This window comes from Colletotrichum costaricense (genome assembly GCF_030867565.1).
Source record: "Colletotrichum costaricense strain IMI 309622 chromosome Unknown Scaffold_1.1, whole genome shotgun sequence".
Lineage (NCBI taxonomy): Eukaryota > Fungi > Ascomycota > Sordariomycetes > Glomerellales > Glomerellaceae > Colletotrichum > Colletotrichum costaricense.
In genome coordinates, this window is record NW_026848230.1 from 409943 (window position 1) to 422172 (window position 12230).

Here is a 12230-nt window from a genome sequence, read left to right on the forward strand (position 1 = left end):
AGTCAGTCGGCAAAGGCCCCGACGCATAGGCGCTGCTGACTGTCGCAGCCGTCCCCGTCCTAATACCCTCCAAGCTTAACTCGGCCGGCTGGCTAGGCATCGAATCATTTTGCCGTTCGGCAACGCGTGGATCATACGCAGACCTTGAGTCGAGTGGTTCAGACGGGCGATCCAGACTTCTTGCGACGTAGGCTTGACGCCAGACGCGCGCGTTTCAACGGGCCTCTGAGGGTCTTTGGTACGTTCCTTGAGTCATCGCTATGGGCATTTATTCTTTGTCGTTAGATGGGAGATGCCGTTTTGGCATTGGTCCGGCGGCCACGTTGAAGCTTTGAGCGGTACTATACGAGGTGGTATTGGCGCCTTGACGTGAGGTTTTGTTCTGCTCGGGTCGTTTCTCGTTTCTGCACCATTGTGGAATAGGAAGAGGTCAAAGTCCATATCCCATCGAAGCCGGGCACTTTTCACAGATGGCGATTTGTTCTTGCAACAGTCCTTGTGTTGGAGGGAGATGTCGGCTAGCGTCAAGCGAATCTATGGGTGGTAGATTCCGGTTCCATCCACAAAATTCTGAGGACGTCGAAGAAGAGTGGCTGAATGGGCTTGTCTCCTCCTCCACAGCCACGGTTGCTAGGCGGCAGTGACCCCGTGACAGCAGCCAGCAGCACGTAAGCGGTTCATCAATTCTCTGCGGCTGGCGTGTGAGAGATGGTTTGGGACAGATGAGCACCGATCCCCTGGCGGTCCCTCCGTGAGCCAGTCTAAGTCGGCAGAACCGACATGGGTGAGGGTTGTGAGTCGTGACTGTTCATTAGTCTGTCACTAACAGCATTCAATGGCAACCAACGTTGGGCGAGTTTTACCGAGCAGAAAGCCGCGAGAGTTTTGGGGGACATGTTCTAGACGCCTTGGATGGCACCGTATCCGGACGCTCACGCACCTCCATTAACTGCATTAGTCTACATGATAGAGAATTAAGCTCGCAGAGACGCGTCGATGAGACGGCGTTGTCTGTGTGGAAGTCGCAATGGCAGGACTCAGCCAAGCGTAGCGGCAACTGTAAATCGTGCAGCTAGCAGCAATAAGGTAAGCCAAGGTGTGAAGCAGAATACGAGGCGGAAAGTTTCAGTGGGCAATCTTCATGTCGCTTGTGCCGTGAGTTACCTTATTCGGAAGCTTATTGGAAATGAGGACCGAAAGAGGAAAAGATGAAGAGATGAGAATTGAAGAGGCAAACTGAGGGAGAAGAAAGAAAATGAAGATTTGAGCATTAGTTAGCAACTGTGACTCTCGTGAGTGATCATCTGCTCCTTCCATTGTGATTAAGATAAGGCAGGTACAAGGTACGAATACGGTACGTAGTACGTACGTACGGTACGGACTACTTACCAAATCACCCACTGAGCTGAGGCCATCGCCGCGTTATTTTTGGTCGGTGGGTTGCTGCAATCCTCCCGAACCGACCTGCAGAGCCCCAGGAAGGGGAGAATGCATACAGGTGCAGCCCACCTATCCGTAGTTCAAAAGCGTGAGTGAGCACCCCGCCCGGAGCCTCGTCCGCGTCGGTCGCTTAGCTTCAGGGGCATCGCAGCCAGATGCGTCCCGAGACAGCCCAAAGAAGGGGGGGGAGACCCCTGGTTGCACAGTGTCTCGCCTGCCGCCTGTCTTTTCTTCAGGTAAATTCGGCAGTGTCTCACCTCTGGCTGACAAGGTCCTCCCTCACCCTTCACCTTGAACTCACTCACTCATCGGGGGCCCCCTCACTCAAGCACTCGTTACTCACTCGCTCGCTCATCTGACCTGAAATCCACACACTCACTCTCTCACTCATTAACCTCCACCATTCACTGTATTTTCCGTCCCTTCGCCTGATATTGGCACGAACACACACTTTCTCATCGGCACACCATCCACGTCCTCTTGCCTGACCTGTGCCCGTCTCACTGCGGCTCAAAGTCAAATGTATTTCAGGCCTGCCAGACGACCCGAGCGTAACAGTAGAGCGTAAGACAGGTAGGGCAGACAAGATCAACTGAACCGACGACTCTATATACCCTCCTCTTCGATGCCTCCCCCATGTCGGACCCTGTGGATCGCAAGCCGGAGCTGAAACGCTCTCACCACGCAAGGCCATTATCACCCCTAGGCCCATCTCAAAAAATGGTCTGAGAGGCACACTCTCCTACAGAGAGGCCGCTCCTGGCCGGCCGAGTGGTCTCATACCTGCCCTCCGTAACTTTTCTCTACAGTCTTTACACCTACTGTCTGGCTCGAATACCGTAACTCTGCTGATCTGGTCTTGGCTTCGACCCAAATGCCTGGGAAACTATCTTTACTGTCTGTCTTTCCTAGGATGGACCTCGCCATAGACGACAACAAAGTTGTTGTCGTTGCCGCCCGTCTGACGCGTCCCAACTTCATGGCCCGTCGGTGAGAATATCTAGTCTTTCCGGTCTACGAACTAGTCCTTTATGAATCATCGGCGTTGCTTGAGTTTGTCCGCAATTGGGAAGAAAATGAGAAAATACTGGTGTATCCGTGCGATCACCTCGGCACATATACCCGCCCAACAACTCTCGGCGATGCTCATACTCAGTCCTCCAATATGGGGAGGGCGAGAACATCCTCCAGGCCTCCTCATCAGTCACCACTTCACTCAACGCACCAATCGCTCGCATCAATACAGACTAGTCCAGACTGAAAGATCTGCTGCCCTCATCAGTGATCACGGCCCGGACATGGCACCACGACCACAAACATGTAACCAAACCGGCACCCATCATTACAACCCCCTGCCAAACATCCTTGAGAGAAGTGGCCAGTGACCAGTCATCATACACAAAATCTCCGTGCCCTGGTGTGCTCTCTCCACCGTCCGGCGCCTGCAACCACTTCAGCCGCGGCCATATTGGTTCATGGGCCGGCTATCCAAATCCAACCAATGCTCTGTCCCTCTTCCACCCCCGTCCAGCGGGACACTCTCCCGTAAATCTGGGGCTGCCGGCGGCTTTCAAGGCCGCAGAGACCAGAATGCGGCCACCAACGGGGAGTGCTCTCACAGTGAGAGAAAGAAAGTACATGGGTTCCTGCGTCTGTCGCCCGTCACAGATTCTGATCCACTCCTCCACCCCTGGTTCATCAACCCCTGGCCCGGTGCGCGGCCACATCGCGGCCACTTCTTGTCTCCCACTCTGTCTGTCTCTCTCCTCTCTCCCCGGCCCCCTTCACTCTCAGTCTGCCTCGTCTCCTCCATGGGGCCTGGTCGAGATCAACAGGGGCTGTTTGGTGTTGGTGGTTGGATGGCCCTGCTGGTATAAGGTTGAGTGACCCGCCATTTCGTCTCCCCCCTTGAGACATTTCGATCGTTTCTTTTGTCGTCTTTTGGATCTCAGCATCTCTCCTTGATATCGACATTAGCAATGACGAGCTAGATCTCGCATTGGTCGACGGGTTATCTCCAAGTGCGAGCCACCGGTGGCGTACGAATCGATATCACAGCAATAATCCAACATCTTACCTCGAAACATCAACGTCTCTCACTCAATCTCTCCCAACTCATACAAACAACTCATCAAACGCCGCTCAGAACCGCTCTTCACCAACTCAACCAACAATGTACTCATAAACAAACACATCTCGCATCAAATCCAGCCCCTACGGCAAACCGCTCCTGAACGCAAATATGCCGCCCCGGGCCACCGGCAACCTCCCCTACCTGGTTGATCGCTCCATCATCCCTTATGTCTCCAACTCAGCCTCTACCTCTGCCTCAGCAGCAGCAGCAGCGACAACAACCGTAGCAGCAAACACCACGATCCCGCCCTGGCTCATCCTCCCGAGACCCGACCCGAACGAGTGGAATGGCGCCTCCGTCGTGCCCGTGGCGGTCCTCTCGGCCGTTGTGGCCACCGCTTTTGTTGCTATGCGCTTCTACACCCGCGCCAGGATCCTGCGCTCCGTCAAGTGGGAAGACTGGACCATCCTTGCCTCTCTCATCTTTGCCATCGCCACCAGTGGAGGCATGATCACTCGTAAGTAGAACTTACTGTCAGTAGAGGAACGAAAACAGAACTAACACCCAACAGAACTCAACTTTGGCCTCGGCCAACATCTCTACTACTCCTACCCCTCCTTCGCCGCCTACATCGAAGCAGGCATATTCACAAATCTCTTCTACTCCGTCAGCCTCACCCTGACCAAGATCTCCATCCTCCTTCTCTACATCCGCATCCTCACCTACGACTCCATCCGTCTCCTCGGCAAGATCCTCCTCGGCGTCGTCGTCCTCTCCCACGCCTGGATCATCGCCAGCATCCTCACCACCTGCGTGCCACTCCACTCCGCCTGGGACTACGACCCTCTTAACCCGCCCGTCTACTGCCACCCCATCTCCGTCTTCTGGGGCAACGCCTGCCTTCACCTGGCCACCGACTTTCTCATCTTCCTCCTACCTCTGCCCGTCATCCACACCATGCGTCTCCCCCGCCGGCAGAAGACAGGGCTATACATCGTCTTCTGCCTCGCGTTTCTCGTCTGCGCAATCTCAATAGTTCGTCTCGTCCGTCTTTTCCACACAGACGAGACCCCCCTTCAAGTAATGGACGTAACCTGGTCCGCCGTCCGCATCGCAAACTTGACCTGCGTCGAGGTCCACGCTGCCATCGTAACAGCCTGCCTCACCACCCTCAAGCCTCTACTTTGCCGCCTCTTCCCCCGCTTCATGGCCTCTGCTACCGGCGGCAACACCACCGGGGGCGGTATTATGTACAGCTCCTATAGCGCCTACGCCGCGGCAGCGGCAGACGCCGCCCGCCGCGAGGAGTGGGAAAAGAACTTCTCCCACGGCGACCCGGAGATGCACTACCAGCGTCCCCTAACCATCGGCACCAAATCGAACCGCCCACGCGTGCAGAGGGACACCTTTGCCAGCCTAGACGACCTCAAGTTCTCCCCCTACGAAGAGGCGACAGAGCATGAGGAGCACATCGACGTGTTGACGGCGATGAAGCCGCCGGCGCGGAGCAGCGTTCGGGGCGACAGCCGAGGCAGCCGCGACGAGTTCCGGCTAGCGGAAGTCGATGCCGGCGCGCCGTTGCGGTGGCCGTCCACGCTCGTAAGGAAGTCGAGGCTTCAGCCGCCGCAGGGCGCAAAGACGCGCGGGTCGATGCTGCGGTACGCTCAGACCGTGCGGTCCATGCGCTTCAGCTCTGCGCCGATGCCCGAGAATCGGATTTAATGAATAACATGTATAACAAGGAAATGGCAAGGCGTTCATGGGGAGTGATGGGGAGGACATTTTGGCAGCGAATACTTTTATCATTCGCCAGCACAACCACAGCCGACCAAGCAACAGAAAACCACTGAGCTGTCCTGCAGTACCAGCTTCACATATTTCAAATGGCGTTGGAACGGCAAAGAAAAACATGCGTGGGAGGGTATCGTGTGTTGTATACCCATTCGGCACAGAGCGCGGCTGTTCATAGTACTACGAATAATGACATTTTCCCAAAGCCATCAATCCACTTCCTTGTTTTGTGACGCCTTTCTTCGCCCGCAATCCTCTCATTGACTGACAATCTAGATTTTTCACTTTGAGGAATGTGTAAGTCAATCATGCACAGTCTTCCAAGACGGGCTGTATCTTGCTCACCTGCTTTTAAATCAAGCCCCCTTCCTCCACAGTCTCATTGGCATGACGACCTTTTCGTCTGCCTCATTTGATTATCCTTGCCGTCTGCTGGCACAGGATCTGAGCATTTTGGGTCTTCTAACAACCATTTGCTTAAGAGATGAGATCGGCCACGTTCATGGGCATCTCATCGATCTGGGTAGAGTAGTACACTATTATCGTAATTAGCATCTTAACGCTTGACAACTTGGAGACAAATACTCACACTCAATGTCCCGCAGAATGCGCACATCCTCGCTAGTAACGAAGTTGATGGCGACACCCTTACGTCCAAAGCGACCACTGCGACCGATACGGTGGATGTAGTTCTCACGGTTACTCGGCAGGTCGTAGTTGATGACCAAACTGACCTGCTGCACGTCGATACCACGCGCCCACACATCGGTAGAGATGAGCACACGGCTGTTGCCCTGGCGGAAGTCCTGCATAATGCTGTCGCGCTCCTTTTGCGGCATGTCGCCGTGCATACTGCTGACGGTGAAGTTGGCCTCGCGCATCTTGTCCGTCAACCAGTCGACCTTTCTGCGGGTGTTGCAGAAAATAACGGCCTGGGTAATGGTCAGGGTGTCGTAAAGATCGCAAAGGGTATCAAACTTCCAGTCCTCCTTTTCGACGGCGATGAAGTACTGCTTCAATCCTTCGAGTGTCAACTCGTCACGCTTGACCAGGATACGAACGGGATCGGTCATGAACTTGGTCGTCATGTCGAGGACATCGTACGGCAGGGTAGCGCTGACGACGACGACTTGCGTCGCAGGGGGCAGGTATCGGTAGACGTCGTAGATCTGCTCGCGGAAACCGCGGTTGAGAAGCTCGTCGGCCTCGTCGAGAACGAGCATCTTGATGTGGCGTGTACGGAGATGACGGCGACGGATCATATCGGCGACACGGCCAGGGGTGCCGGAGACGATGTGCTGGCCGTAGTCGAGCTTGCGGATATCCTCGCCCACGTTGGTGCCACCGATGCAGGCGTGGCACTGGACGTTCATGTAGTCGCCGAGAGCCATGACGACGGACTGAATCTGGGTCGCGAGTTCGCGCGTCGGAGAGAGGACGAGGGCCTGGGTCTCGCGCACCGCCGTGTCGATAACCTGAAGCATGCTGATCGAGAAGGTGGCCGTCTTACCCGTACCGGACTGAGCCTGGGCGATGGTGTCGCGACCCTTGCAGACCTGGACAATGGCGCGGGACTGCACGGCCGAGGGGGATTCGTAGCCATAAGCGTAGATGCCGCGGAGGAGGTTCTCTGGGGACGGGATGTCAGTAAGCGCCGGTTCAATGGCATCAAGTGCAGTGATAATACTGGGCAGCCTTACCCTTGAGGGACATGGACTCGAAGGTCGGGTGGACCGTCACTTCCTTGGAGGTCGAAAACTCCATCCTCTCCTCCGCCTTGCGATCGATTCCGCTTCCTTCCGCCATGATGATGGTTTAATTCGGTGGTGTGGCGAGTGATGGTGCTGCTTAGACAATGTGTCGCGATGATGTGTGTGTGGTGGTGGTGGATTTGCAGGCGGACGAAGCAAGCAGATCGATGGAAATTTTAGAGGGGCGCGCTGAAGCTTCTACAGCGCGACTGCATGTCAGTGGCCACTGCCTGTATCTAGCGCTGGAAGCATGTCTTCCATCAACTGCAAGGGCCGGGACGGAAAATCACATCCGCCGACACTGTGAGAATCTTGCTGGCCTTTCCACAGGGTATCAATTGTTCCACAGTGTGCTGAGTGCCCCGAGCAGCTTGCCATCGTAAAAAAACCCAAAGCTAACGCGACCTTATTCGGTGGACCGCTCACCAGCAAGCGTGCGTCCAGAAAGGCTGCGATATCGATTTTTCTAGAGCCTGGTCCTCTCAGCCTCTACCCTGACCCCGAAATCGGCTACAGTCCAGCCCAGATCAGCCCTCTTCCCCCCTTGGATATTCATCGCGCGCGACGGCGGCGAACGACGACACAATGGGCGTAATCGAAGAGCAGCGCTACCTCCACGAGGACCTCGAGCGCCTCGAGCAGGGCATTGCAGACCGCATCAGCGAAGAACCAAAACACATCCGCGACCGCCTGAACCGCGACCACGAAATCGGCCAGCTCCTCGACCAGATCCAATCCCAGTCCGTCAAGCTCCTCGACATCTACCGCGACGTCGACGGCTCGCGCAGCCGCGAGATCCAGACCATCGGCACCGGCGACCCCTTTGACGAGTTCTACAGCCAGCTCAAGACGGCGCGCGAGCACCACGCCAAATACCCAAACGAACAGGCCGAGAACTCGGAGGTGCGATACCGCGTCAAGAAGCCCGACGATGGCGACGTCATGCCCTACATTGTCGACCGCCTGTTTACTGGCGAGGAAGGCTTCGGCCGCTTCTTTGACCTGCACACCGCCCACGAGGCCTATCTCAACCTTCCCAACGTGAAGCGCCTGTCGTACTTGCAGTACCTCGAGGTCTTTGACAACTTCACGCCCGGGTACGGCGGCCTGAAGCGCGGCGACAAGCTGACGGATCAGTATTTCAAATACGTCGGCGAGCTGGCGTCGTACCTCGAGTCCTTTATGCGTCGCACGCGGCCGCTCGAGAACCTCGACAAGGTGTTTCTGGGATTCGATGGCGACTTTGAGGCGGCGTGGGAAAAGGATGAGGTCCCGGGCTGGCAAAAGGAGACGAGTGGCGGCGGCGCGAATAGTACCGCACGGGAGACCAGTTCAGCAGACGCCATCTGGTGCGACGACTGCGAAAAGGAGTTCAAGAACGAAAACGTCTACAAGTCACACATGACGGGCAGGAAGCACATCAAGGCCGCCGAAGCGAGGAAAGCGCGCCGCGAGGAAGAAGGGGAGGAAGAAACTATCGGCAGCAGCACGAACAAAGTATCAGCAACGAGGCTGAAGGAACGGGCCATCGCGGAGCGCGAGTACCGCGTTAAACGCCTCGCGGCAGCAATGAGCACGGAGCGCGGCGACACGCGCGTGAACGTCGAGCGCAGACAGGGCATGACGGAGCGCGAGCGCCAGCAGGAACTGGAAAACATAATGAACCTGTCGTACTCGGCGCCCGGCAGCGGCGTAGCGCACCACAACGGCGGCGGCGCGGACGGCGAAGACGACGACGAGGACGGTGAGGACGGCGAGGAGAAGATTTACAACCCGCTCAAACTGCCGCTCGCGTGGGACGGCAAGCCGATTCCTTTTTGGCTGTACCGTCTGCACGGGCTGGGCGTCGAGTTCCCCTGCGAGATTTGCGGCAACTTTGTCTACATGGGCCGGCGGGCGTTTGACAAGCACTTTAATGAGGCGCGGCACGTTCACGGGTTGCGGTGTCTCGGTATTACGAATACCAGTCTGTTCCGTGACATCACGAGCATCGAGGAGGCGGTGAACCTGTGGGACAAGATCCAGCGGGAGGCCAAGAAGACCAAGGTCGACGAGGGGAGCGTGGTGCAGATGGAGGACGCCGAGGGAAATGTCATGCCTGAGAAGGTGTACTACGATTTGCAGAAGCAGGGTCTTTTATAAATATGGGGTCTCTGAAGAAGGAAGTGAAAGGGGCAAAGGAGATCAGATGGTCCGGCGTGGTGTACAAGTATTTCAAAGGACATGGAGACGCGTTGATGCCAAGACGCGCTACGGAGATTGTAAACTGTAGAAATCAAAAAGACTTACATCGAGGTTTACTTGGATGGGGGATAATCGTATTGCGGTGATGACAGTCATAGAAATGATATCTTTGAGGAACCTCATGAACAACGATTCTTGATGGCGGCCTGAGCCTTGGTTTGGCAAACTCTTCGAGACAAGTGCGCAACAAACGTGGAAATACGTCCAAATATCCCCAACATCAGCGGAACTAGAGACTTGCTTGCTAAAGACGGTTGTGTTCATTGACTTGGAACTTGCACAATCTGCATGTCATGGTATGCTAAACATCATCTTCAGACCTCACGCCAGATGCTACCGTACAGGCAATGCTATGCTTGCAGCGCTTGACCTATCCTCCCAAAACGGCCTTTGCGGACCTATCTACTGAGCTAAAGATCGAGTATTGTGAAACAGATTTGATCAGCAGAGAATCACTGATGCAAGCGGAGGATGTGTGTGTGGTTTCAAAGTGAGCCATCCTTGGAGGCCACTGTATATATGGGTTGTTAGTCTATGTGGTATGGCCCATTCTAAGGCATCTATCTCTTTGTACAGTACCGCCTGGGTGGTTTCTTTTCATCGCTCCAAAAACATTCGCTTTCCCCTAGTTGCCCCGTGTAACTTTTCTGTCTTCCCTTTGCGATCTTTTTTCCGTGTTGACCGTGTGACCCGAATCCCTGAGTAATTCCGTTCAGGCGATATCCAAATGCCGTTGCTGAAAATGACAAAAAACCCCGCCTGTAGTATCCAGGTGTCCCAAATACACAAAGGAAATGGAGCTCAATGGCTTCCGCCGCTTTTCATCCTCATTAAGTTCTGTCCTGTAATTCTTCCCCTGATGTAATGCTGGTGTCCGTTTGCCGGTACACGAAAAAACAAAATCGTTGTGTATCCCTTGTGGGGATGTCTTTCATTCGTCTCCAATAATCGTGGAGGATCGTGGAGGATCTTAGAATCTAGTCCTCGAATAGACCAGACATCTCCTCGAGAAGCTGGTCGGCGGTAGGGCGCTCGGCGGCGTCCATGCGCATGATGCGGTTGATGAAGTGAGAAGCGGTGCGGAAGTCGAGAGGCTCAACCTTGCGGCCAACAGTCAGTGCCTTGGCAGCCATAGCCTTGCCGGGACGCGCCCGCTCGAGGTAGGTTTCGGGAATGGCACCGAAGCGTCGAGACTGTTGGCGAAGGACCTCAAAGATGTAGCTGCGGTCGTGATAGCGAGCGTTGGTAGGGCGGAAGGGGTTGTAGTCGCCACCGTGGAGGAGAGCAATCATCATGGAGCCAAAGGCCCAGATATCGCTGGCAGTTCCCCAGGGAACCTCCATGAGCACTTCAGGGCTGGTCCAAATGGGAGCGCCGATGAGGAAACCCTTGGTGGCGACGTCAGAGTCAACGGAGTAGGAAGCCCCCAGGTCACCGATCTGAACGTCAGAGAATCGAAGATCGGGGTCGGCTTCAGAAGCCGAGGCGTAGTTGACGAGAATGTTGTCAGGCTTGATATCGGTGTGAACGTAACCATCCTTGTGGAGGGTGGAGAGACCCCGAAGAACAGCGCGGGCAACGAAGCGAATCTCGCGGTTGGTCAAGGGCTTCTTGATGGTAGCGTTCAAAAGATGGTCGTCCATGTGCTGGAGCACAATCATCGGGGCATCTTGCTGGATCTCGTCGATAACGGGGCGGAGGAAAGGGTTGCCCTGGAACTTGCGGAGGACGTTGTGCTCGTTCTGGGCTCCGGAAATGCCCTGAACACCCTTGACGATGGACTTGTTGCCCATGGGGTTACTGTTGATGCTGTTAGTATAATGCTTCTCTCTGAACAATGCTTGATTATAGTAAGCTTACGTTGCGATCCAAACGCCCTCACGGATCTTCTTCTGGATGGTGTATCGGCTGGCGTTGCCGAGCAGGATCTGGCCGATCTCGAGGGACGGGGTCCCGAAGGCGGAAGTGAGACCTCTGGGGATCATTGTGTTGGTGTGTGTGCGTGTGTGGGTTGAGAGAATGAATCTCTGTCCAAAAGTTGCTGCGATAAGATAGTCTTCGGCGGGTTCACGTCGTCGAAGTTGACTTCTTTATGTGACAGCTTGCAGAGGCTGTCGAAGAAGAACCAGGTCGATAATGGTCATTAGGTGATATATGCCCGATCGAAGGTTGTGGAGAAAGCGTCTAGCACGAGATTCCAGTCATCAGGGTGGAATTCTTGTCTAGACAAAAGCCGGTTGAGGTGTCTAAGATGGGCGTAATCGATGGTCTCGAATCGATGTCGAAGTAGGTCGAGTTGGTTGTCGGAGTGAGAGTGACAGAATCGAGGCAAGCTGAGTCGGAGGAGCAACGCTTCTTTAACGGGCAGTCGGGTACTTTCAGGCGGTACCTTGGAATAAAAAGCCAAGACAACCACCTCAAGGGCAAGCCGCAGACCGCAGGGCAGGGGGCGTGGCGTGGCGTGGGAGGAAGTGGGTGGTGTGTGATGGAAGTGGTGGGGGCGTGTTGATGTGAGAAGACCGGGACCCCCACCACTCTGCATACACAGTACATGAAGGTGAGGTATCACCCCCCCCCCCCTAAGAAGCAAGCTTATTAGCAGCAACTAGCACTTTTACTTCCGACTCTCTCACTGGTAACCTGTGTGCCTGTCACTGTCACACTGTTCCTCTCTCGTTCTCTCTCGTCTTTCTCGGTGTGTGTGTGGCACAGGGATCACCCAAGTCCCTTCAGCGGCTTTCTCCCAAACCGTTCCAGTGAGTGGAAGGGAAGCAAAGACGAAAAGAGTCCAGACTTCTGATTGCAGCGGGATGTGCGAGCCGGACTTGGCAGCGAGCAGCAGGGGTGGCAAGGTACGTACTAATATTCGTGTTCACTATTCGAACACAGTATTTTAAGTAGAGATTCATCTCAGATGGTGTTTGACAAGA

At 55.1% G+C, this 12230-nt stretch overlaps 4 protein-coding genes across 4 annotated transcripts; 2 read left to right on the forward strand and 2 right to left on the reverse strand.

Annotated features, from left to right (window-relative positions):
• Positions 1-3682: 3682 nt before the first annotated feature.
• CCOS01_00162 (uncharacterized protein) lies at positions 3683-5236 on the forward strand (the record flags this gene model as incomplete). The annotated part of the gene is made up of 2 exons (XM_060448359.1): positions 3683-4031; positions 4086-5236. 2 exons carry the CDS (start codon positions 3683-3685, stop codon positions 5234-5236), a joined length of 1500 nt encoding a protein of 499 aa, XP_060319797.1.
• Positions 5237-5782: 546 nt separating this feature from the next.
• On the reverse strand, positions 5783-7111 carry CCOS01_00163 (ATP-dependent RNA helicase FAL1; the record flags this gene model as incomplete). The annotated part of the gene is made up of 3 exons (XM_060448360.1): positions 5783-5841; positions 5895-6935; positions 7006-7111. 3 exons carry the CDS (start codon positions 7109-7111, stop codon positions 5783-5785), a joined length of 1206 nt encoding a protein of 401 aa, XP_060319798.1.
• A 530-nt stretch (positions 7112-7641) lies between these two features.
• On the forward strand, positions 7642-9198 carry CCOS01_00164 (splicing factor 3a; the record flags this gene model as incomplete). The annotated part of the gene is made up of 1 exon (XM_060448361.1): positions 7642-9198. The coding sequence occupies one exon, from the start codon at positions 7642-7644 to the stop codon at positions 9196-9198; it is 1557 nt and encodes a 518-aa protein (XP_060319799.1).
• Positions 9199-10277: 1079 nt separating this feature from the next.
• CCOS01_00165 (serine/threonine protein kinase) lies at positions 10278-11285 on the reverse strand (the record flags this gene model as incomplete). Its single annotated transcript, XM_060448362.1, has 2 exons — positions 10278-11100; positions 11161-11285. 2 exons carry the CDS (start codon positions 11283-11285, stop codon positions 10278-10280), a joined length of 948 nt encoding a protein of 315 aa, XP_060319800.1.
• Positions 11286-12230: the final 945 nt, after the last annotated feature.